Source organism: Gracilinanus agilis, chromosome 3 (assembly GCF_016433145.1).
Source record: "Gracilinanus agilis isolate LMUSP501 chromosome 3, AgileGrace, whole genome shotgun sequence".
NCBI classification, from domain to species: domain Eukaryota; kingdom Metazoa; phylum Chordata; class Mammalia; order Didelphimorphia; family Didelphidae; genus Gracilinanus; species Gracilinanus agilis.
In genome coordinates, this window is record NC_058132.1 from 251,412,867 (window position 1) to 251,440,355 (window position 27,489).

General features: G+C 36.3%; 1 protein-coding gene across 1 annotated transcript in view; it reads left to right on the plus strand.

Moving 5' to 3' along the window:
• Positions 1-304: 304 nt before the first annotated feature.
• The window catches only part of METTL8 (methyltransferase 8, methylcytidine), a 73,715-nt gene continuing 46,530 nt past the window's right edge, over positions 305-27,489 (plus strand). Inside the window, exon 1 of the mRNA XM_044666512.1 lies at positions 305-447. Within this exon, the coding sequence (XP_044522447.1) occupies positions 305-447 (143 nt within the window). The remainder of the gene's footprint in view (positions 448-27,489) is intronic.

Genomic DNA, 27,489 nt, shown 5'->3' on the forward strand with positions numbered 1-27,489 from the left:
CAAAAATAAATAACCAACCAAGTCTATTAAAGAGTATAAAATAATGTCATGCCCTCCCTTTCTAACTCTCTGTTCCAGCCTTTAGAAGCTTGAATGACTGTGGAGTGAAGCAGTGATATTTTCCTTCAACTCTTGAAATAATTTTTCAGTATCTATTTTTCAGTATCTACCTAATATGTTTCTCTTCTTTTATTATATCAGTAAAGCACTTTAACCCAGGGACTGTTCTTATTACCTCCTCTATGCAGCATTTAATAAATATCAAATAATGAATCATTTGTAACTTCCCAGGTGTCCAATTAAAATGAATGCAATTCAGAGACTTTTGGCTTCCAGTCTAAGGAAAGGAAGGATGCGGGTAAGATTTCAAAGTAATGATCGACCAACCGTGCCTCTTGGATCACGGATTTTAACAGATCCAGCAAAAGTTTATGAACACAACATGTGGTGAGTGCTTATTTAAGTTTGATGTTCTCAATTGGTGGTAAAAATTAATTGTCATATTCTTGTTTTCATATGGGGTAGCCAAGGCTAGGGAAATAACTGGCCAAATACCATCATTTAGATCATTTAGAGGCCAAAAGTCATTGATGAATGTGTGACCCTGTGCAAATCACTTCCCTCCCGTTTGTCTGTTTTCTTAACTGTAAAATGGCAATAACAATAAGCACCTGCCTCTCAGGTTTATTGTGAGAATCAAATGAGATAATATTTGTAAGGTGTTTAATATAGTGCCAGGCACTTAATAAGCACTATATATGATAACTATTATTGCTCTGACTGTAAAGGCAAGGTTAATTCCCAGGGAACCCTGCCTTTTGAACTCTGATTCCTCTCATAAACAAGATTGGGAAGGTAGAACTCTTTGGGTTAACAGTTTTAGAGAGATGAGGGTCCTAACATTCCTTTCTTGTTAGCTGTAGATTGACCTTCTTTCACATATCCACCTGCTAAATCATTATGGACCATTAGCCTTCATCCTAGCTAGGCATCCCCAGTGTCAGCTCCTCCTTATCCCCCTCTTTGTCGTACACATATCAGTGAATATTGATTGAAGCCCTACTTTGTACCAGACATCATATTAGGCACTGTAGATGAAACAAAAAAATATAAGATACTGCTTCTGCTCTTAACTGTATAGTCTAATTCAGAACATATAGATAGATGGCAGGAAAGGAGGAAATGCTAAGTGTTAAAAGTAACAATAAATGCAGTGAGTTCAAAGGATGACATATATCTGGAAGGGTCCTTAGAGGCCATCTAGTACAACCTGCCTCCCCTACCCCCATTTTTCAGGTAAGAAAACTAAGACTTGTCCAAAGTCTCCTAGATAGTATGTGAGGCTGGATTTTAACCCATGCCCTGTGCTGTTTCTTTTGTACCATTCTAGTTACCCAAAGGAAAAAGAAAGCTTCTATCCTTGGTTCTACCATTTGGGGAGAAAGTAAAACTTGATCTGGATCTTGAAGGATTGATATAACTTGGATAAGTAGGAAAGAGAGTGTTCCAAGGAGAAGGAATGGGATGAACCAAAGCATGAAAGTGAGAAAGCTTTTAAGGTGTATTAAGAGAACCAACCATGTGTGAGTCCAGGGGACTGGATTGGAGGATAATTAAGGAAATTTTTTTTTCTGGATTATTATTATTTTTAAACTTTTACCTTCCACCTTAGAATCAATATTGTGTATTGGTTCCAAGGCAGAAGAGCAGTAAGGGCTAAGCAATGGGGGTTAAGTGACTTGCCCAGGGTCACACAGCTAGGAAGTGTCTGAGGCCAGATTTGAACCTAGGACCTCCCTTCTCTAGGCCTGGCTCTTAATCCACTGAGCTGCAGTGCCCCCTTTTTTTCTGGATTATTTCTGGATTAGGGAAATAGAAGGAGATAAGTGATTTGGATCAACTGGTCAACCTTGTATACCAGGTTAAGATGTTTGAATTTTATTCTATCGGCAATCAGGAGCTATTTTAGAGGTTTGTGAGCAGGAAAATGACATGATAAAAACATTATTTTAGGAAAATTAATCTGACTCTGCTATGCAGGATTGATGAAAAAGGAAGAACCCAACTAGGTTTTGAATGACCAAGATTCTCCCCAGGGTAATTTAAGAGAGAGTCAAACAGCATTCGTAGCCCATAGAGCAGGGACTCTTGACCTTTGTTGTGTCATGGATTCCTCTGACACCCTCTGGTGAACCTTGTAGACAGACCCCTTCTCAGAATGATGTTTTTAAGTACATAAAATAAAATTCAAATATTATAAATATAATTAATTATATTGAAATACAGTTTTCAAGATATTAATAAAACAAATTCATGGACCCTGGCCTAAGAACTTCTGGATTGCCTTCTTTCTGTGATTACCTATTTACCTTGTATATATTATATGTTTACAGAGCTACTTACTCATCTTCTCCTCCAATAGAATGGGAACTCCTTGAGTCCCTGCTTGATCAAGAGTAGTAACCTTGTTTTTTGCCTTTCTTTATATCCCCAGTCTTTAGCCTAGTGCCTGGCAAATAGTAACTAAAAAAAAACTTTTTGACTGACTCTAGGTTTTGAGCCTGGATAGTTAGGAAAGCAATGATGTAGCTTGGCATAAATCAGGAAAGCCTGTATTCAAATACAACCTCCAACACTTAGGAGTGTAGTGTCCTTGAACAAGCCCCTTTACTTCTCCAATTTTCAGGTGCATCTCTGTAAAATGGGGACAGTCAGCCCTATACTATCTAACTGTAAGAGTGATTTGAGGGGGGCAGCTGGGTAGCTCAGTGGATTGAGAGCCAGGCCTAGAGACAGGAGGTCCTAGGTTCAAAGCCAGCCTCAGATACTTCCCACCTGTGTGACCCTGGGCAAGTCACTTGACCCCCATTGCCTACCCTTACCACTCTTCCACCTATAAGTCAATACACAGAAGTTAAGGGTTTAAAAAAAAAAAGACAAAAAAAAAAAGAGTGATTTGAGACTCAGAAGAAATAATGTATGTCAAGTTCTTTGCAGAGTCCTCCTTTAGGGAGTTCCCTGTCTATATCCATAAAATTACAGGATTAGCCTCTATCTCTCTATGAATATCAGTTGTTATAATCTGTAGTGAATTCAGGAAGGAGAACCAGTTTTTGGAAGATGTTTGGTTTAAAGTTTGTTGAGTTTGAATTGTTGAAAGAACACTGTAAATGTAGTCTGACAAGTATTTGGAAATCCAAAATTGGCTCTCAGGAAAGAGGTAAAGTTGGAGATCAGTGTTTGAGTATAAATAAATATTTTTATACCTAGCACAAAGCAATTGCTATATAAATAAATATGCCTTGTACTGCTAATGTAGTCTTTCCTTAAACATTTAGGTATACAGAGGTAGCTAGATAGTCAGTGGATAAAGTAACTGACCCAAAGACAGGATGATTCAGTTCAAATCCATCCCTCAGCACTATTAGCTATGTGACTCTAGGAAAGTCACTTTACCTCTGTTTGTTTCAGTTTCCCCGGCTGTAAAACAAGGATAATATTAGCATCTGCCTCTCAGGATTGTGCTGTGGATCAAATGAGATGATCATTGTACCTAGCACATAGCAAGTGCTATAAAAAGGTTAGCTATTGTTATCACTACTGTTATCATCAGTAGCCCATCTTCTTCTACAGACTTCAAGTTATTTTGAAAATTACTATGTGCTCATTTCTGTGGTTATAGTCATGCAATCTATACATGTTTGATTCCCTGTTCAGGATTTTATCTACAAGGCCTGGCATTCTTTTTCATTTATCATTTAGACATTAAAATACTATTTCTTTGTTTGTTGGTTTAGCTCTCTCCTCCCATTTCTTAAAGCACCATCTTTATATTTCTAGTGAAACACATTCCAGCTAATATTTACCCTAAATTAAATGAATAACATTAGCTTACTATTATAATTTTCTTCATAAAGTTCATTTTATTATGAGCTTAATCATTAACAAATGCATGTTTTAATATACAAAGAAATAAAAAAAGGATTGATTGCCTACACAAATGTGAACTTTTTGGTACAGTATTTAAAAGTATATATTCAGTTGAACAAGGTTATTGCCTTGTATTTCTTTGTTTTCTTAGATTTTTTTAATTTAAAAAAAATGTATTGATAACTCATCATTACTTCATCTTGTTTCCCCATTATATCCCTCTCCGTCCCAGCTAGTGAGCCATTCCTTATAATGAAGAACAAAAATAAAATGGGGGGATTTCAGTCAAATTAGCCACAAATCAACCAAGTCTGACATTCTATGCGATGAAGAATTGCTTATGGTATATAGCCAGAGTAACTTGAGATCTGTTGCTTGTATTAAAAATAGAAAATGTCCTTTTCTTACTGTCCAATGCCATAAGAAAGATTTTTCCCCCTTGTGACAGCCTGGTAGATATCCTCATATTAGAAAACAAGTGTTTAAGTCTACTCCTTAATGCTTTTAAATGATCACTTAGTATACTTATTGGACACTGACAGAAAAATATGGCCAGTTTAGAACACTTTGGAGGCACAGCCCAAAGCTTTGTTCCACTTAAGCAACTTACGCAGTTACTTGTAACGATGATTCATCATTACACGACTGCCCTTGTATTAAGAAAGTACATTATGTGACAGCGTTACAGAGTAAGGCCAGTGGAGGCTTGCTTGGCTGCTACAGTATAGTTTTCCTTTGTGTGTGTGCCAATTTTAAATATTAATCTGCCACTTGTGTTAGGAGGCCATTCTGGAATCTAAATAAAGATCAAATGTCAATTTTTCTCTGGTGTAGAGTGGTGATTGAATTAAAATGCAAAATGTGAGACAGAAAAAAAGAAATTATATATCAATTAGAGAGTTTATATACAAGAATCCTATAGTAGAATATTTCTTTTGTAAATTAACATGACCAAATATTTAACATCTGGAACATGTAAGATACTGTATTATATGCAATGGCAGTGAAAAAAGATAAACAAAATAGTCACTGTAGGTAAGACACTGGAGAAGTGAGACATATATATGGAAAAAAAATTTTTTAAGTATAAGGCAATATATGTGCCTGGTCAGTGGTATTGTAGAAGCTGGGAGAGGGCAGAGGGCAGTGTGAGTGGAAGTAGCAAGGTAAAACTCCACAGAGAAAGTGGGATTTGAACCTGGCCTTGAAGAATAATATTAGAATTAGAAACACTCAAGGTTTGTTCTTAGGGGACAGAGAGTGAATAGACCAACTTGGCTGCAGCAGAGAGTTCATATTGTGGAGTTGTACAGATGAAGCTTGGAAAGGTAGATTATGAAAGACCTCCTATGGACCCTCATTATGAAGGACCTTGAATGTCAGCCTAGCAAGATGCTTCGATTTTATATGATAGTCAGTAGAAATCCATGGACATTTTATAGGACTAAGGAATGATTTTGTGAAAATTATGTTTTAGGAAAATAATATGAAAAGATTTAGTGCCTTACCAATCAGTTGCCAAGAAATTTCTTTGTAGAACTACACAATAATTATAAAATACACTAAAAAAAAAGAATCTCAGGAGAAATAATTTTTATAGATGTAGGAATGATGGAGAGTCTAGTATTACTTGATCTCAAACTATGTAATAAAATGGTAATCATAAAACTATTTGGTACTGGTTAAAAAATAAAAAAGCTGATTATTGGAACAGAATAGTTAAACAAAATCCAGGAGCAGCCAAACAAAGTGGTCTCATGTTCCATAAAGCCAGGAACACAAACTACCCAGGCAAAGACTCCCTGATGATAAGAGTTGTTGGGGAAACTGGAAAACTCTTTGGTAGAAATTAGGTTTTGTCTGATATTATATGCCAGAGATAAGTTCCAAATGGATAAACAACCTTAATGTGAAAGGTCATATTATTAAAAAATTAGAAGAGACTGGCAGTAGGAACCATTCAGATTAATGTTGGGCAAATATGATTGATCATAAAATATAAAATAGATGGTTTCAGTTACACAAAATTTATGTTTTTGCTTAAGCAAAAGCAAGAAGGCTAGAATAAGAAAAGCTATTTGTTGAGGAGAAAAATCTTTACATTTCATATCAATCTCTGATAAAAATCTGATATCTAAGATACATCAGGATTTTATTCAGATTTAAAAGTCCCAAAGCCATTTCCAACATGAGCACATAGTTTTCAAAAGAAATATAAGCTATCAAAAACTACACAAGTGATTGAGGTAGGATTTAAAGTTGGGTCTTCCTGATTTCAAATCTAGCATTCTTTTTTCCTACTGTTAATTACACACACTTCCAAATCAATGATTGGTTGATGTGATGAAAGTTTATTTGTTAGCCAGGGGGTTTTATATAAAATTTTTTCAATAAGGTGGTCAGATTAAAAAAACCTATTTATTGAATAATATTGTCGAACTAATACTATGGAGGGCAACTAGGTGATGCCATAGTGCAATAGAGGACTGAGCCTGGAGTCAGGAAGATTTTTTTCTGAGTTGAAATCTGGTCTCCAACACTTCCTGGTTCTGTGACCCTGGGCAAATCACTTATGCCTCAATTTCCTCATCTCTTAAATGATCTAGAGAAGGAAATGACAAACCACAAGAAAACCCCAGATGGAGTCACAAAGAGTCAGACACAACTAAAATAAGACTGAACAACAATACTATGGAATCTAACTACTGTTAGTCTCTATGTGGAATTTTCTTTTCTTTTTTTAGTAAGCTTTTTTATTTTTATTTATTTAGAATATTTTTCCATGGTTACATGATTCATGATTTTTCCCACCCCTCTTCTCTTCCTCCCCTCCTGGAGCTGATAGGCAGTTCCACTGGGTTATACATATATCATTGTTCAAAACCTATTTCCATGTTATTCATATTTGCAAAAGAGTGATCTTTTAATGCCAAGACCCAATCATATCCCCATCAAACCATGTGATTGATCATATGGTTTTCTTCTGCATTTCTACTCCTATGTGGAATTTTTTTTTTGAAATTCCAGTTAAATATAGTAAGAATACATTTGCTACCTTTCACCCCCATGTTCTTTTACCATGGATACCCTGTTCTGGCATCCAGTCTGTCTGCCCCACCAAGCACACACAGCTTCACTGTTCAGCTTCCATTTGTTCAGAAGAGGAGGAGGTACCCAGGGGATCAGGGCAGATCCAGGGAGCTGTGGTTAGGGACTGGGAACATAAGGAAGTAACAGTTTCCTTGGGCCAGTTCTACCTTAGGCTTCAGAGGAAAGAGGAACATAGTTTTGAAGTTAAAAGGGATCTTAGAGTCCATCTAATCCACTTTATCCTTTAGGGAACAAAAACATTAAATGATTTTCCCATGTTCATACAAGTATTAAGTATTAGAGCCTGTGTTTGAGCCAGGGTTCTGACTTCCAACCCAGACCTTTCACCACTGGACCACAATGGACCATCATTATTTATACATCTAGGTCATTAATAAGTGGGTATTATAACTAAGGTAATGCACATGCTAAGAAAACAACCATTTCAAATAATAATAACAACACATTTACATAGTACTTTAAGGTTTTGCAAAGTGCTATGCATATGTTAAATCATTTGATCCTCCTAACAACCCTGTGAGGTTAATGCTGTTATTATTCTTATTTTTACAGTTGAGGAAACTGAGGTAGGCAATGGTTAAGTTAATTGCCTGGGTCACACAGCTAGTAAGTGTCTTAGGCAGGATTTGAACTCAGATCTTCCTGATTCCAAGTTTGTGCTCTATCCATTTTACCTCCTAACAGCACTTCTTTATTTGATATCCAAAGAAAGTTCGTAAGAGTATAAATGAACAACAGTGAGCTAAAACACTAAATCAGCTATGAATGACAGAAGTAGGCAACTTAATTGAAGTTGACTAAATGTATTAAAGGGACTGCTAGGTGCAACAGTGAATAGAGTGCCAGACCCTGGAGTCTGGAAGACTCATCTTCCTAAATACAAGTCTAATCTCAGATATTTACTAGTTGTGTAACCTTGGGCAAGTTACTTAGCCCTCTTTGCCTCAGTTTCCTTATTTGTCAAATGATTTGGAGAAGGAAGAAGCAAACCACTCCAGTATCTTTGCCAAGAAAACCACAAATAAGGTTACCAAGAGTTAGACATGACCAAAATACCTGAACAACTTTAAAAGTATGTAGATTCCTGTCATAGCTAATCCCATGTGGGTATAGTTTAAAAATACTTTAATTACACCCTATTTTGAGATTTATTGTTCCAGTTTTATTGATGAGCAAACTGAAACAGAAACTCATTCATGGTCACATTGCAAATTATAAAAGATCTTGCTTTGATTTAGAATATGTTTGATCTTGGAGCTCTTCAGAATCTTCAGGCCAAATTTTAATCAAATTATTAGAATGTTAGAAGTCTTAGGATTCTTGAAACCTGGTCATCTGGTGAAACCAGTAAACTTCCTTCTGTCTGGCATGAATATTTTATTACGTTGATATTTAATTTACTAGTCACCTGATACAGTTGTCAGACCTTTCCTTGACATTTGTGGGAGAGTGAATCTAGGCAAGAACCTATTTTTAAGCCCTATAGATAGTATGGGAAGGATAATGTTCTTTAGTCCAAATAATTTACAATAGATATTTGTAATTTGCATCTGCTTATTGAAGTAAACTAATATTTATCAGAGAAACCTACATGTAATGTCCTAATTGATGTAAGTATCAAGTAGAGCAATGGAGTGTGTTTTTTGAGTTTTTATTATCTTTTGTTTTCTTATATCACTACAATTTCCTCCAGCATCCCTTCTCCTCTTTGCAGAAAGCCACCTCACAGGACAAATAATATTTTTTAAGACAAAAAAAATAGGAAGAGAAAAAAATCAGTACAATTGAAAAAGCCTACAAATATATGCAATACAAAACACTTTTAGAACTCCTGCTTTAATGGATGGAGTTGGGGCATCTCATATCTCTTCCTTCAAGCCAAGCATAAAACAGTATTTTTTACCTGTTTTAAATAAGACATATCAAAACACAGGATTGCTTAGAGAGAACTTGTACTGTTTACTGCTCTAATTAAATTTCTGCTACTTTTAGACTAAAAGTAAAGCCAGACCCTTTCTATAAATAAAAGTATACTGTCATTATAATATTTCTTATCAACTTAAGCATGATTTACATTGTACTCCTTTTTAGGGTGAATAGTTGGGAAATGAAGTGCTCTAACTAAAAGTTTCTATTGGTTTTAACAAATAAATAAGAATTTGTCTCTAATCTCTCTCTCCTCTTTATTCTGTCAACATTGCAGCCAAAAGAATCTTTAAAATGCATGATCATTAATCCTTTGCTTAAAAATTTTTATTATCTCCCTAACATTTATAGTATAAAATAGTTTGTCCTTTTAGGCCTTCCAACCATCTAGTTCACCAACCTTTCCAGGCTTATTTTATACCATTCCTCTTTATATATCCTAGGTCCCAGACACATTAGATTCAGCTAATGTTCAGTCTCATTCTCCCCTCTCCAGCTTTATGAATTCCTGAAGTCCATCTCTCTATGCCCAGAATGCACTTGCTCCACACTTCTATTTGTTGAAATTCTTCTTGATTCAGTTTACATGCCTTCTTTTCCATGAGACTTCCCTGGTCCCTCCAACTAAAAGTCATCTCTCTGTCTCTGTCTCTGTTTCTTTCTCTCTTTCGGTGTCTGTCTCTGACTTGTGTCTTCTCTGTTTCTTTCTCCATCTCTCTGTGTTTGTCTCTGTCATATTCTATGCTGTATTATCTCCTCGACATATTTGATTGTGAGCTTCTTTGCATCTTTGCAAAAAAATGTAACTTTTTGACCTAGTAAAGAGCTTGTTGCATTAAAAACACTTAATAAACGTTTGTTGGATCCTATTGTGCACCAGACACTGTGCTCAGCTCCAGAGGAGATAGAAAGTGTAAATACAACTTTCTTCTAAATGGAACTTTCCATAGATGTATTAAACTTTACTCTCTTAAAACTGTTCCAAAGCCTTTTAAGGGAGATATTCCCATATATCATATGTCTTTAAAGAATTAGAGTAAAATAAAATAGAAATATTTAGAATAAACATACTTAAAATTGAGATTATATTGGCTATTATTAGAATATTATTTGAACTTAGTGTGGTACATAGGGGTGTGTGTGTGTGTATGTATAGGTATATATAACTGATTTCCAAGCATTTGAACTCATTTTATTTCCCAGCCAATATATCAACATTGGGAAGAAACATGAGGGGTATGGGGGGGAAGCTGAAAGAACTAGCAGAGATAAGAGGAAGGAGGATATACCAACAATGCACAAAGAATGATGAAAAGTCCCCATGTGGATTTCAAAGTAGAACTCTCATGAGGAAAAAGGAAGTTTGGAGAAGATGCACAGCCCATGACTTTCTTAGATAGATGGGGGAAGGTCAAAAAAGATTCTGATGAGCACTGGCAAAACCGGTTATAATTAGTAAGTATATTATTCATATTGCTGACAAGAGCCCCAATGGCAATCAGGAAAGTATAATCATTAGGATATATCCAACTTCAAGGTAAAACAAAATAAAGCACATGTTTTATGTTTATATCCAGTCAGAGAGTAGAATATTATTATGGACAGAAATCAGTTCAAATTCAACAAGCATTGTAGTGCCTACTGTGTGCCAAGCACTATGAGATATAAGGACAAATCAAAAACAGGCTCTGCCCTCAAGAAGCTTATATTCTATTGAAATGATTATAGAAACAGTGTAGTGGAGCAATAGGAAGTAGGGCATGGGGTGATCTGTCACTCAGGACTAACTTTCTTTCTGGGGAATACAGCAAGCACAGACTAAAAAGGAACAATAAAGCATATATATACATATATATATATATGAATAAAGGTAGAACTGAAGCACCTTCTAAAAAAGAGAAGCAAGTTTCTATTGGAAATAACAAAAAAAGATAATCATCGTTGAAAACAATTTGGACCAATTCATCAAGATTTATTAAACACCTACTATGTGCCAGGTACTCTATAGATTCTCAGTGAGCAAAGACAATAGTCTATACCCCCAAGGAGTCTATATTCTGTTAAAAAAATAATATTCACATGGAAAATTAAGTGCAGTTTTCAGAGGGAGGGCAGTAGTATGTAGTGGAGACTTCCTATAAGAAGTTGCATTGAACTGAACTTTGATATAAGGTATGGGTTCTATGAGCTGGAGGTGAGAATATAGTGCATTCCAGACATGAAGGAATAGTTTGTGCAGACATGGAGGTAGAATTTTATATTCAGGGAACAACAGTAAGGCCAGTTTGGCTAGAACATAGAGTATGTGACTAGAACTGATTCTTGCCAGAGAGTTAGCTAACCTCTAGGCAAGAGGCAACTTATATATCCCCTAGTGGGCAAGCTTACTTAGGTAGGAATAATTGCTAGCACAGACTATGGCAAATGACCAGGTTGCTGCTAGCATTCAGTACCTAGTAACGGAGAGCTCTCCCCTACAAAAGCTATTGCAACTGTTTACACAAGGAAAAACAGTCAAGTACCACATGCCCTGGTTTCCCCTGTCCTCCCAGCATCCAGTAGATACAATCTTTCTTAATGATTTTGAAGGCATGTCAGGATTGTGCAGTGCTCAAGTCTTGCCATTTTATTATATTATAAATATAGGAAGTAAAAAAATTGAGCAGAATCTCCATTGACCCTATTTACCTATGTGATGAGACTGTAAAATAGGGAGAATGAATCCACCAGCTTCCTATACAAATCTGTTATTATTCTCTAGGCTTGCCTGCCAGTTTTTGATTTTTATTTTAACTCCCTTATATCATCTTGTCTGATATTTCACAAGCAGCATTTTCTGATTGCTTAGATAATAATAATTTGGAGTACATGGGTAACATCAAGCTATATATGGCTTCACTTCTCTCCTCATCTCCCTAAAATTTAAGTACTATATATACCTTCATCTTTAGAATCTTTCTCCAGTGATGCCACCCTGTCATTTGGAAATTCTTAACTTACACAAAGGAGAATATAGAGACTGAAGGTGTTGAGCTTGAATACTAAAGTCAAATTGAACCAGTGGATAACAGTTGTAATAAGATACATTGAGGATGCTCAGTGGAAAATGCTGTGCCTGAATGTGTTAAGAGACTTACTGGCATCTTGAAGTCAAAATTCAATGGGAAAAACATATGTAAAACAATTAACTACACAATAATAATCTTAGTCTATACACTTTTGGAACCATAGAAAGAATCATAAGAGATTTGAAAAGTATCCTAATAAACACCTGCATAATATCAGCAAAATTTAGGACCTTTCACTGCAAGCAGAGTGAAAGATGAGCACTTTTCTCACCAAAGAAAAGGAGATTGATAGATGTTCTCAGAGCATCTGATAAACTTACAAAAGTACTTTCCCAAGAAGCAGATATCATTTCACCAAGCAGTAGTAAAAGCTGATAACAGGTAAATGACATTGAAGTTCTCAAGTGCAACTGGAAGCGTTTTACTTCCAGATGGAGGCTTTGAAATGCCTAAGATCCAAAATGGAATTAAACTCTTCCCTGGCCAACATCCACATAGGCTCAAAGCATTGAACAAATGTTTGAGTTACAGAGATTTATTTGTAGAAATGGGATTTATGATGGCATTTAAGAGTAATCATTGCCACCAAAAATTACAGAGGGGTTATTCTTAAAGAACTTAAAGACTATTAGGTCAATTTGGAATATATAAGGAAATGGTAAAAAATGCAACACATTATGGCAGGCTATAAAATTTTAGTACCTATTGAATACCTAGCAAGTCATGACCTGATGATTATAATTATACTATATCAGAAGCTAGCTATACTTTCATGGACTAACAGATAACAATTCCCTATCCTATAAACATAGACCTTAAAATAGCCTAGAAAAATTAATAAACTACTGGAACTGAAGCATTAGCACAAATTAAATTGTTGCCCACAATCTCCTGGTTATAACACTGATCTAAAAGATTTAAGAATAATGCTCTTTTTTGAGTAATATTTTGTTTTTCCCCCAATTACATGTAGAGGCAATTTTTAGCATTTATTTTCTAACATTTTGAGTTCCAAATTCTCTTCCCTCCTCCCTCCCTGAGACAGTAAGCAACTTGACATAGATTATACATGTGCTATCATGCTATTCATATTTCCATATTTGAAATATGAATAGTACTCTTAATAGATGTCACTTGCTGAAATATTCACAATTGCCAAGATACATAAAACAGAAAGCTTTCAAAATATAGATCTAGCAGAAAAGAAAAATTATGTAGGTACATATCCTTATTATCTGGTCTGCTTCTTGGGTTGTAAGAGAATGTCCTATGTGCACCTGCAGAGGATGAGCTTACAAACTAATGTTCTTATTCAGCAAAGAAGGAAAAAAATAATATTTCTCCTACCTATAAAATACCAGGTAGAACATTGAATATAAAGGAATAATAGTAGGATAGCAACTTATACCAGTACTTTCTGGACTCATCAAAAAAAGAAGAGGAGGATATAATGATGATGATCACCACTGGCGTTGTCACTGACATTCATTTTATGAAATACTTCATGTAAATTATCATCTCTTTGGGGCCTCACAGAAGTGTTGTTAGGTAGGTATTGCAGGTATTGCTGTCTGCTTTTTATAGATAGGAGTATCAAAGCTCAAGAAGATTAGATGACTTGCCCAGAGTCATAAAGCTATTAAACACCAGAGGCAGAGTCAAACCCATCTTTCTGACTAAAAGTCCAGTCTTTCCATGTATATTGGTAGAATCCCATATAAAGAGCTATGTTGAAATATTCACCTATAATATATTGGTTCAAACAACTCAAACTAAAGTTTATGAAATGTTTCTACTACTTATGGTGTGATAATCTTTGCAAAATGCCTTAAAAAACAATGTTCCTTTTGTGTGTAATCTTTTTTTCTTAGTACTTTCTATTTAATTTAAAATAATAATAACTAATTTTTACATAGCACTTACTATATTCTAAGCACTGTTTTAAATGCTCTACAGTTATTTTGTTTTATTCTTACAAGAGCCCTGGTAGGTAGGGGCTATTATTATCTGTTTTATAGATGAGGAAACTGAGGCAAACAGAAGTTAAGTGATTTGCCAAGAGTTATGCAGCTACTAAGTGTCCAAGGCTGATTTTGAACTTGGGTCTTCTTGACTCCAGGACTGGCACTGAACCACCTAGCTGCAGAATTATACAATTTCAGTCATAAGTGATTTTAGCAGCAATCCAGACTATCTCATGCCTGAAAAAGAATGCCCATTAATAATAGCTCACATTTCTGTAGCATTTTAATATTTGCAAAGTGTTTTATATCTAAATCTAAACAGCTGTTGGTTAGGGACTCTTATTATTCCCATTTTACAGATTAAGAGAAGTTGAGTGATATGCCCAGCTAGTAAATATTTAAGGTAGGATTTAGAGATCTTCCTGATTCTTAGTCTAGCGTTTTTTTCATTGTACCACACAATCATATGTTATATTATCAACTTTCCATACAAGAATGTTAACAGTTTAATCTTATTAAGTTCCTTATGATTTCTCAATTTCTTTTTATCCTTCTCTCAAATTTTGTGTTTGAATATAAAATATTATATTTAGCTCTGATCTTTTTGTCAAAAATACTTGAAACTTTTCTTATTTCATTAAAAGGCCATTTCCTGCAAAAGAAAAATATATGATTGATAACATGGTTCGATGGGGATATGGGATTTTTGACTTGAAATAATCACTCTATTGCAAATATGGAAATTGCAAATAATATGGAAATAGGTTTTGAACAACGATACATGTATAACCCAGTGGGATTGCTCATCGGCTCTGGGAGAGGGGAGAGGAGGGAAGGGAAAGCACATGAATCATGTAACCATGAAAAAATTAACTAATTAAAAAAATAAAAGGCCATTTCCCCCCACATAGGATTGTACTCAGTTTTGATAAGTTAGTAATTCTCGGTTGTAATCCTTGCTCCTTTGCCTTCCAAAATAGAATTTTTCCAAACCCTCTGTTTCTTTATAGTAGTATAAATCTTGTCTGATTCTTACTGTGCCCCCATGGGATTTAAATGGTTTCTTTATGGCTACTTAAAGTATTTTCCCCTTGACCTAGGAGCTCTGAAATTTGGCTATAACATTTCTGGAACTGTTCATTTTGGATGTCTTTCAGGAGATGATCAGTGGTTTTAGTTTCTACTTTGCCATCTGGTTCCAAGAAATTATAAGAATAATAAGAGCCAGTACCCAAATGTTATGATAGAGGAGAAATAGAGTCTATATGGGGAGACTCTCCTCCAGCTCTCCACTCTTGCCAAATATACACTGCTGAGACTTTGAGGGAGTGTCACCCCAAAACTGGGTGACCTGGATGGTCGTACTGCCCCATAGGAGTTAGAGGCAAGGCTATGAGAGGAGGTATGGAGGACCCCAATCCGATTCTGAATGAGGGCGGGGTTCACACAAGCCTCCCCCAAGGTCAGCCAACTTCACAGCGGGTGGTCTGGCTCCAAGATGGAGGCAGCCAGACCAAGTTGTGATTCCCCTCCCCCTCATCTTTCAGGCACTCTGGAATGCTATCTGACTAATGAATGGCTTTTATTAATCACAGTTCAGGGATTGGGGAAAGGGGTGAAGGGCAGAGGGATTTTGGGGTGCCCTCTTCTCTGTTTCTATGGGGTCTGTCACTTGGGTGGGAACCTTTGGGGTTCCCACTCCTTAGCATCTTCCCCTCCTTGTCCCTTCTCCTTCCGTTTCTATTTCTATCCTTTCTATAATTGTAAGTTAGACTGGAAAGGGTCTCTCAGCAAGGTTGGGTAATGGGAGAAGGAGCCCAAGAGATCGCTCCCAAAATGGAGTCTCAAAATTTAGCTGTCTCGATGGTTGAAGTCTTGATGTGTGAGAATGTGAAGGGATGCCTTTGACCAGGGAATCAGGATTTCAATGTCCAAAGAAAGATCCTCAGGAAGCCCTCAGGACTGGATTCAAGCTGGAATGTTCTCCTCCTCCCTCTCTCCAGTCCTCTGCCGGAAGTCCTTCCCCTCTTTCCTCCTCTGAAGAATTACCCAGAATTCCCTCTAGTCTTAACTGTCACCAACTGTCACCAATGGCCTTCTGGCTCTTTTTTTTTTCCCATCCCTGATCCTTACAATATTCTATGAAATTTTCTTTTTGATTTTTGGGAATATGACATCTAAGCCCCTTTTTGTTATCATAACTTTTAGGTAGTGAAATAATTTTTAAATTTTCTATTTTTGATATATTTTATAGATCAGTTTTTCCTATGATATATTTCTCATTTTCTTCTATTTTTTCAGTTTTTTTACTTTGTTTCCGTTTTTTCATGTTGTCCAATAGAGTCATTAGCTTCCACTTTACAATCCTAATTTTTTAAGGAATTATTTTCTTTAATCAAGTTTTGTACCTCTTAAAATTTGGCCAGTTCTATTTTTAAGGAGTTATTTTCTTTATTATTTTTGTGCCTTTTTTCTGAAGTTCTTAATTGTTTTTGTCTCATAAATTTCTTACGTTGCTCTCATTTCTTTTCTCAATCTTTCTTCTATATTCTTCTAAGACTAGAATAATTTTTTCGCTCCTTTGAAAGATCTCTTTCTCTCACTCTTCTGGGAATTCTTGTTGGGCTTGTGTCCAACCTGTAATTTTTTCTTTGAGGCTTTGCTTAAAGATGTTATCAAATTATTATCTTCTTAATTGGTGTTTTGAGCTTCCCTGTCACCATAGCAGATTTTTATAATCAAGTATTTTAAAAATTTGCTCATTTTTAAAAATTATATTTCTTAACTTTGGGACTTTATTTTAGAGTTGGCCTTTGCTCATGTCTAGGGGAGGGAAGAATTGGGGGAGGGTGATGGCAGGCCTGAGATTAAAGCCTTTTATGTTCTGTTGTTTTTATAGTGAAGTCTAGGGGCCTGTAAGTTTTCAGTACTTCTAAACTACTATGATCCCAGGTGCAATTTGATCACTATTCCCCTGATCTATACTCTGGTCCTTACCCAAGTAACTCCTCTGATCTTTCATAATAGCAACAATTCTTCTCCAACCTGGAACTTTGACCTGGAATTAGGTACTGGACAATAGAGATGTGAACTCTATACACTGTGCTAGCACAGTGGTCTTCTGGAAATTTTTTTCTGACCAGGAGTTCAAACTCCTTACCAGCTCTGGACCTCAGATGTTTCTAAGAGCTGTTGTACAGTTGCTTCTGCTGTTGCTACAACAGATTCCAAGGCTGGTGGCACTTTTGCCATGCCATCCCTGGGGCCAGCTCCCCCTGTTTCTACAGACCTCTACTTTCCTTTCTGTCCTACTAAGCTGCCCTTGGCTGGAAAAAATGAGTCAACATGACTTTTTCCTTATTCCTCATATAATTCAATTTGGTGTACTTTTTAAAGTTGTTTAAAGGAGTGGCTTGGGAAAGCTTGGCAAAATTGCTGATGTCACTATTCCATTTTGGTTCTGTCTACCAGTATATGTATAAATTGTTACAAAATATTTTTTTAAAGAAATAAGAGCAATTTAAATAGGTAGAGGAATATTCAGTACTCCATCAATAGTATAAAAACAACAAAACAACTAAAGTTAATTTATAGATTTAATGCAATTCCAATAAAGCCACCAAAGAGATACTTTAAGAAGTAAGATAAAATAATAACAAAAATCAAATGGAGGGGGGAAAAGGATCAAGAATATAAAAAAAGAATGAAAAGGAATGAAAGGAGACTAGCACATTTAGACCTCAAACTATAGTATAAAGCAGCAGTCATCAAAACCATTTAATATCGTTGTGGGTAAATTACTGGAGGCGGATTGGTAATCAGAAGGCTGCTAAGCTTCACTTGACCTGGCAGGCTCTGTTGACTGAGTCTGCCAAATAGGCACTAGAAATCACAGGCAATGGATGGATCTGGGCTATTTGGTGAAGTATTTGTCACCCAATGTGTCAGTGACCCCAAACCTATGGAAATCAGCTTAGCCAAGCCTCTGCTCACAGCAGCGCCCAAATCAGGAACCTAATGGGAGTTGTGTGTTTAACAACTCCTCTAGCCCTGACTTGGGGTTGGATTTGATGGTAAAGGATTGGTTTGGGATTAATGCTATTCTGACTGCAGTTTGTAAATCCCTTCCCTAATCAGCTATAGACGATTCACCAATTAGGAAAGGAACACCAGTCTTCTTTGATTGAACTATTAACAGGATTTATTTACAGTCTATAAAAGTTGGGAACAAGGGAATAGGATAAAGGAGTTGGGAATATTAAGCTATGTCTAAATTAATAAAGGTGAACTGAATAAAATGGATGATAGATTTGGTAACAATCTCCCTCTCTCAATCCCTGATTTAGCCCGGCCTTGGCACAAGCCAAAGGATAGGGAAGGTTAGTGTTATTCTTCTTGTCGGTTGTGATGATGTTTCTCTCAGCTCTATTTATTAGCAGGTAATTGATTTCCTATGGCAACCAGATATGGATGCTGGATTGCAGGTCTCGGCCTACCCTCCCTCCTACCCACCCTCCTCCCAAGAAACCTCAAGAATGAGAGACCCAGTTTGCTGTTGTCTCTGGGTATTTATAGAGTGGTTCCAACTGTCTTCTGGCCCTGGCTCACGCCACCCTGGGCACATTCCAAGGTCTTCAACTGACGTTCCTGTCACTCAAGATATCCTTCATCTTGTCCCAGAAGTTCCTTATTACAATATTGGTTAAAAATTAGATTGGTTTAAAAAAATTGATCATTAGGATAGGCTAGAGAAAAACGAATCACAAATAATGGAACTCAGTAACCCACTGATAAACATGAAAACATAAATTATTTAGGAAAGAATTCCTTATTTGATTTAGCTTAATCTAATTATACCATATTATACAATAAATTCAAAAAGTATACGTGATTTGCATATCAAAACGCAAACAACACAAATATTAGAGAAGAGAAGCTAATCATATACCTTTCATAGCTATGGATAGGGGATGAATTATTAACCAAACTAGGAATAGAGATAATTTTAGAAAGTAAAATAGTTTTGATTGTGTGAAACTAAAAAAATTTCTGCACAAACAAAATTAATGCAACTAGGATAAAAAGGGATTGGGAGAAAAGTTCATGTACTATAAAATATTTATAGCAATGCTTTTCTTACCCCTCCCAAAAAAACAAAACAAAACAAAACCCTGAAGCAAAGTAGATATGTATCAGCTGAGGAATGGCCTAAACAAATCGTGACACATGAATGTTATAGAATGTGAACTAATAAAAGGTGGAGCAAACAAATAGCCAAGAAGAAGAATATACACAATGACTTCAGCAGTGTAAATGGAAAGAAAAACCTCTACATAATAGTTGAAATGTATGATGTCAAATTATAAAAGAAGAGATATTAGAATTTCTCTTTCTCCTTCATTTGCAGATGCTAGAGTCCTTGGGTGTGGAACATTCCAAATAATTTTTAGGTTTAAAAAAATATTGATCAGTTTTCTCAAGTTTTTACTCTTTGTCTTCTTAAAAATCTATATTAAAAGAGGGCAGCTGGGTAGCTCAGTGGAGTGAGAGTCAGGCCTAGAGAAAAGGAGGTCCTAGGTTCAAACCCGGCCTCAGCCACTTCCCAGCTGTGTGACCCTGGGCAAGTCACTTGACCCCCATTGCCCACCCTTACCAATCTTCCACCTATGAGACAATACACCGAAGTACAAGGGTTTAAAAAAAAATCTATATTAAAAAAAAGTAGTTATTAGATGGCTTTCTAGGAAGTGGAAGAATGCTAGAGGTGTCAATGTTTTAAAAACAAAAAGTTATCAATATAATTTTTTTAATTTAAGGGTTAAAGATGTTTCCGTACTTGATAAAAAAAAAAAACTGTGTTCTGGCCCAGTCGTTGGTTTTGTAATGATCATGTTTTCTAAGGACCTGACAAAAGTACACAGTTGTATGACAGATGTCAGTTTTGCTTATACAGTACTGTGTCCTTTGTATCCTTACTTTCACCAAGCCCTCAGACAATTAAGAGTGAATTATTTGCTAGTATTCCAACTGTAGCATTTTCATTGCTTGAAAGGAATTGATGTTTATGGGCTTTATAATGTCACCGAGGCACTCTGACTTTAAACTCTGCTCTATGACACCAAATTATTACCACTATTTCTTTAGGGTGGTGTGACACCATAAAAATTTGGATCACTTAGACTCAAAGGAGTAGCCTACTGAAATCACTCATGCTTTTCTAAATTTAAAAAAAAAATCATTGTTTATTGTAATAGTACATAAATTTGCTTCATTTTGTACTTATAAATTATAAAGTAAAATATAAAATATAAAAATAAATAAAATAGAACAATATTGAAACAAAACTTCTGAATACAAATGGCATATCCTGATTTGGAGGCATTGATGACTGCCATCTTGGCAAGTCAGGTCACAAATCTACCAGTCTTCATCTAGCCCTTATCTCTGCATCCCATCCACAAACACAGTGTAATAGAACTGTTCAATTCTTTGATGAAATCTCAAAAATTCCAGGAATGTTTCTTCACTTATCTTTTGTTTCTACTCCCTGGTAACCAGTTTTGTTCTGCCTTCCACCACTTAAATATCACTCCTTCAGAGACAATAGGAACAGAGTAAGAGTTAACATTCTTTTGTATCCTCATCTTTTGTCATGTGTTAACTTGAGACTAATCAAGTTCTATCCACCCTAACCTTTACTTCTTTGATCCTCTACTTGCCCCCAGCATTGTTATTTTTAAATGCTTACCTTCCATCTTAGAATCAGTACAGTGTATTGGTTCTAAGGCCATCTTCTGCTTTAGTAAGGGCTAGGAGGCAATGGGAGTTAAGTGACTTGCCACATCTCAGAAGTGTCTGAGGCCAGATTTGAACCTAAGACTTCCCATCTCTAGACCTGACCCTCAGTCCACTGAGCCACCCAGCTGCCCCCAACCCCAGCATTGTTTTTAAAAGACTTTTGTTGTCTTTAGAATTTAATGCCACTGTCAGCTTATTTGTAAGGGCTTTATTGCTCTTGGCACAATACTTACAGGATCATTCTATGTCCTTGTATCCATCTTCATTTACTTATTTTTGCTTCCATCTTCACTACCTGCCTTTTTAAAATTTGAAGAGGTCAGCATGGTCCCTGAGCTGCCATGTCAGTCTTTTTAGACAGCAACCCTTTTTATCATCAGTAAAATAATTTGTTTGGACCATCAGAATTTCATATTTGAGATCTTCTCATCCCTCCTAGTCTCATCACCCCACTGTAATTTTGTCATTGGATTCTAGCCATCCTTTTTCTGAATTCTCCTTGAAACTGGCCCTCACAAAATCATGGTACATGCCAGATCATGTATGGCTTTTTCTTTTCTCTGTCATGAATAATAATACTGACATTCATATGGCTTATAGAATGTTTTACATCTATTACAGCTTTTACATCCATTACATCCTTTCCATCAAGATTTAATTCAGTTCAATTCAGTTTAGCTAGTGGGCACCAAACGTCTATTCTTTGCCAAGCTCTTGCCAAATGCTGGCCATAAAAAGACAGAAATAAAGTAATCCTTGCCCTCAAGATGAAATAGGCACTCAGAGAAGTGCACATTTACCAGCCACTCTGGGATAGGATGTATAAGCAGGAGGTGAAACACACAGCAAAAATCAGAGATTTAAGTTTCTTCATCCCTCTGAGTCCAGTTTTATTTTTTTCTACTCATTAGCTAAAATAATGTAAATCATTTGTTACAGTTAAAAACCTCATTCCTGGTGGGACCCACTCAATACAAATGTTAGCTTTATACTATTCTGATCCATCTGCCCTTTTAACATATCTCATTATTGAGAGCTCTCTCTTTTTTTAATCCTTACCTTCTGTCTTAATTACAACTTGTAAGACTGAAAGGCAAGGGCTTGGCAAATACGGGTAAGTGACTTGTCAGGGATCACAAAGCTAGGGAATGTTTGAGGCCAGATTTGAACCCAGGTCCTCCTGACTCCAGACCTGGTGCCTTTTCCAGTGTGCCACCTAGCTGCCACTCATAATTGTGACTTAAGATCATGGATTTAGGGATGGGAAAGACCTTAGTGGTCATTTAATCCAACCTTACTTTACAGAACTGAGTCCCAGAGAAATTAAGTGATTTGTCCATGGTGGGATTTGAAACTCTGAATCTGTATCCATTGGAATGCTAGTGTTTTCCCTTTGCTGATTCTTTCTTCTTTTTTTTTAACCCTCAACTTCTGTGTATTGGCTCATAGGTAGAAGAGTGGTAAGGGTGGGCAATGGGGGTCAAGTGACTTGCCCAGGGTCACACAGCTTTGTGTGTGTAAATCTTTGAAGTAGTTGCATGTATTCAAATTTGTACTTTTTCTTAGATTTCTTAGATTTCAATATGTCTGAATGGATGCCTTCTAGATGAGAGTTCTTAATCTTTTGTATGAGACATTGGACTTCTTTGGCAGACTAATGAAGTCTATTGACTGCTTAGAATAATGTTTTTAATGGCATAAAATGATATACATCAGATTAGAAAGGAAACTAATTATATTGACATATAATTATCAATAGATTAGGAAAAAAGTTCCTGCACCTCTGAGGATGGGAACCACATAGAACTCCATGTGTAGCCGAGATAGATAGGAGAGATGAGCAGACAACATACTCAGTGTTCAGAAGGGGGGAGACCACTTTAGGAACTTGTGAAAACTTTTTTTTTAAACTCTTACCTTCCATCTTGGAGTCAATATTGTGTATTGGCTCCAAGGCAGAAGAGTGGTAAGGGTGGGCAATGGGGGTTAAGTGATTTGCCCAGGGTCACACAACTGGGAAGTGTCTGAGGCCAGATTTGAACCTAGAACCTCCCGTCTCTAGGCTTGGCTCTCAATCCACTGAGCTACCCAGCTGCCCCCTTGTGAAGCACTTTTGATGGTCCCAGCCTTCCCATGGTAATCACAGATGATCTTGTCAATACAAATGTTTTGCTCTTGTTGCTGTATGGATGGGAGGCTTAGAATACCACTAGGATCAAGATGAGCATTACAGGGAAGACACTGGGAAAGCACTGGGTGGGTTTGGGCAGGCTATTATATAGTACCCATGAAGAAATTGAAAGGAGAGAAGGAAGTCATCAAGGAATTGTATGATGGAAACCAAAGATTAGTTGGTTACATTGAAAAAGCAAGAGATGACAGGTGAACAGAGTGCTCCACTGATACCCACATCATGTGAGAGGCCCCAGCATATTGAATCAACCCCCCCATGGCAAACTTTTAGGAGAAAGCAGTTGAGAGTCATATAGAATGGGTAAATCTGAATTGCAGGAGGGATCTCCCAAATCAGTGAGAAGTCATAGATCTATTTAAGTATTGAGAGGGCAAATGGTGTTACAGTGGATAGAATGCCTGGCCTGGAGTCAGGAAGACTCATCTTTGTAAGCTCAAGTCCAGACTTGGATACTGCAACCCTGGGCAAGTCACCTAACCCTATTTACCTCAGTTTCCTCATCTGTAAAATGATTTAGAGAAGGAAATGGCAAACCACTCAAGTATCTTTGCCAAGAAAACCCCAAATGGGGTCAGGAAAAGTTGGATGCTACTAAAAGGCAACTAAACTCCAAGTGAGAGTTCATTCCCATAGCCTCACACACTCAGCCTGGCATAGTGCCTAGAGAGCGAGCCTCAGAATCAGGAAGATCATTTCTGACACATACTAGCTGAATGACCCTGGGCAAATTGCTTAAACTTTCAAGCACCCAGGCAGCTCTTTAAGACCATAATAAGTTGGAGAATAGTTGCCAATCTCCACTAGCAGAGGGAGTTTCCTCACTAAAAGTTTTGTACACCAATAAAATCACAATTGGGGGCTAGGGTGGGGAGGGGAAGAGAAGGAGGAGAGCAAAATCTACCTTCCATATTGAACAAAGTTGTTTTTTTTTTTAATGGAAAAATGCTTTTCAGTGTAGTGATAAGGCTGAAAATGTTCTAAAAAGAGAACTGTACTAAGTTAATTGACTATAAAACAAAAGAAGCTATCATAGAAGTAGTTTAAGAGGTAATGAAGGACTCCATCTACCTAGAACTAACCTCAAAACAATAAACAAAAAAGATGCATTTCCAGTTCCCAACAACCAACTTACTAAATGAACTTTGTGAACAGGACCTTTTTGTGTAATTGCATTTATTCCTTAGAGAAAAGTTAATGATTCTTATCAGAGATTCTTGGGTTTTAGTATAAATGATCTAGAATATTGTATGGTTAAACACTACCATAAAGCCCACAGACCAATGGGAAGTCCCTACAAATATATAGTAGGAAGGAATGTCTTATATATAAATATATTCCATGGTGGTATCCATAACTATACAATGAAAAAAAGTCATTCTGAAGGAGTTTACTCTGCAATATTCCCCCTCACTTAGCAGTTAAGAAAATGAAGCAGCATAAAGTACACTGTAAGCAAGTTAGTTCAATTTAAAGAACTAACTAAATCTATTAAATGCTCTGGGAGAAGAGAGTTAAACTAACATTAAAGCAAATGCTGAAAGCCAAAGAACCATAAATACTAGTATTGCCTCACAGCTTGTTTCTTTACAGGGAAACTGTTCATTCTGCCCTCATTCCTGTACACTATAGAGATTTCCAGATTAGAAACCAAGGTTCATAAGCTTAGTAAGACCTAGTTTTCTGGAATCAGTCACTCTGAACCTTTTGTATCATAACAGTCCTAAATAAGATTACTTTAAAAAATTAATCTCCATCAGAGTTGCTGTCTCTTCAAGTTCCACATGTCAGTTCACATGACGTAAATTAAGAACAAAAATATACTTCTCCCACTCATGAAAGCCAAATGGCAGAGCTCTTTGGTAATTACCCTGGTGATTCAGTTTCATCTGAAATTCTAGTGATTAGATTATAATGGCCAAAAATGCTAATTTTTTATGAAGTTGGGGGGGGTCTTTGTTATACTCATTTTGAGGTGATTCAAAAGAATTGAATGAATTTATTATTCTTTAGAGATATATTTATTTGAAATCTTCTCTCATACACATACATACCCTCAAGACTTCTGGTATCTACCCACCCACATTTGCTTGAATAGCATGACCTCAAATTGTGCCAAGTTAATAATTTTCTCCCCAAATAAGCTACTGCTTATTTTTTTTTATTTTGACACTGCTCAGATTTGAAACATTGGGCTTGGGTTCATATTATATTTCTTCTCTTTGCCCCCAATTATTCCAGATCTATGTTGAATTTTTTTTTTCAATATCAGAAAATCCCAATGATGAAACTCATTTCATCAATGCTAAAGTTAGGTCTTTGAGGGGGCAGCTAGGTGGAGCAGTGATTAGAGCACAGGCCTAGAGTCAGGAAAACCTGAGTTCAAATGTGGCCTCAAACATTTACCAGCTATGTGACCCTGGGCAAGTCATTTAACTCAGTTTGCCTCAGTTTCCTCATCTGTAAAATGAGCTGGAGAAAGAAATGGTGGTAACACTACTCCATTTTCTTAGTCAAGAAAACCCCACATGGGGTCACAAAGAGTGAGACACAACTGAAATGACTGAACAACAATTTTTTTCCTTTTTTTTTTTTTCAATTTTTCATTTAATTAATTTTGAATGTTTTTACATGATTCATGTTCTTTCCCTCCCCTCTTCCCCCCCCCGTAGCCAATGAGCAATTCCAGTGGATTTTGCATGTTTCATTGCTCAAAATCTATTTTCATATTATTCATGTTTGCAGTAGAGTGATCATTTAAGTTCAACATCCATAATCATATCCCCATTGAACCATGTGATCAATCATATGTTTTTCTTCTGTGTTTCTACTCCTACCATTCTTTCTCTGGATGTGAATAGCGTTCTTTCTCATAAGTCCCTCAGAATTGCCCTGGGTCATTGCATTGCTGCTAGTAGAGAAGTCCATTACATTCTATTTTACCACAGTGTATTCGTCTCTGTGTACAATGTTCTCCTGGTTCTGCTCCATTCACTCTGCATCAATTCCTAAAGGTTGTTCCAGTTCACATGAAATTCCTCCAGTTCATTATTCCCAATATTTTAAAAGTGATTTGAAGACTTGAGCTCAGATCTTCTTGACTCGAAGACTATACTCTACTGCCTCTCAGTCACTTGGTCCTGTCAATTCTGGTTCTAACTACCTCTTTCAAATGTGTCCATTTCTTTCTACTGCCAGTCACCATCCTCATCCAAAGCTCTCTCTGCTCCTTGTCTGGACTGACTTCCTGACTTCTAGACTCTTGTTATCCATCCATAGCTAGATTGCTTTTCAATACACTGTTTGCACATGTGACTCCCATACTCAAAATCCAGCCTACCAGACCTGGCAAAAGCGTCCTGTCTTCCCAGCTTGGTGTTCCTGACAATTCATGATAAATATTTCTCATCTTATCCTCCCCTCTCACTCTCTAATTGAAATCTTTCTTCTTCAGGCAAATAGGTCCCTTTTTTTTTGTTCCCTATGGGCACTACATAATTCTCTTCCTCCTCTCCTTTCCCTCCCACTCTCCCTCTCCTTCCCCTCCCATCTCTATCTCCCTCCAATATTAGCCATGCCTGAAAATGAATTTTGCTTTTTGCATTTTAAATTCATCGCCTCTTTGTCAGGAGGTGGGTGGCGTGGTTTACTTTCATTCTTTTAATTTATCATTATACTTATCAGAATTATAAAATCTTTCAACATCTTTATTTCAAAATTTTATTTCAAAATCTTTATTTTTTTTCCTCTGAAATGTTACCATTATAAATTGTTCTATTACTGCTCACTCTGCTCTGCATCTGTTTGTAAAGGTCTTCCTAATTTCCTCTGAAATTGTCAGTTTCATTGTTTCTTATTGCACAGTAACATTCATATATTCAATTTCTTTAATCATTCCATAGCAGGCACTCAATTCCTTAATTTCCTTTTTTTGGCTACCATGAAAAAATTACTATAACTATCTTTGTACATATGAATTCTTTTCCTCATTCTCAGATTTCTTTGGGGTATAGACCTAATGATGATATGATGGGGTCAAAGGGTTTGCACTGTTTGATAACTTTATAGGCAACATTTCAGATTGTTTTCCAGAATTCCTGGACTAATTCATAGCTCCATTAACAGTGCACTGTTTTCCCACAGCCCCTACAATATTTACCAATTTCTTTTTTAGTCATCTTTGTCTCTCTGATAGGTTCGATATTTAAAGTAAGCTCGAGGTTATTTTAATTTGTTTTCCTTTAACAACAATTTAGAGTCTTTTTCATCTGATTACTGATAGCTAGGATTTCTTCCTTTGAAAACTTTCTATTCATATTCTTTGACCATTTCTCTTTTGGGGAAATGGCTCCTAGTCTTATAAAACTGAATCAATTACTGATATATCTAGAAATGAGACTTTTATCAAAGAAACTTGTTCTAAAGATTTTTGCCAAGTTACTCATTTCCATTCTAATTTTTACTCCATTAGATTCGTTTCTGCAAAAAGAATCTTGAAGAT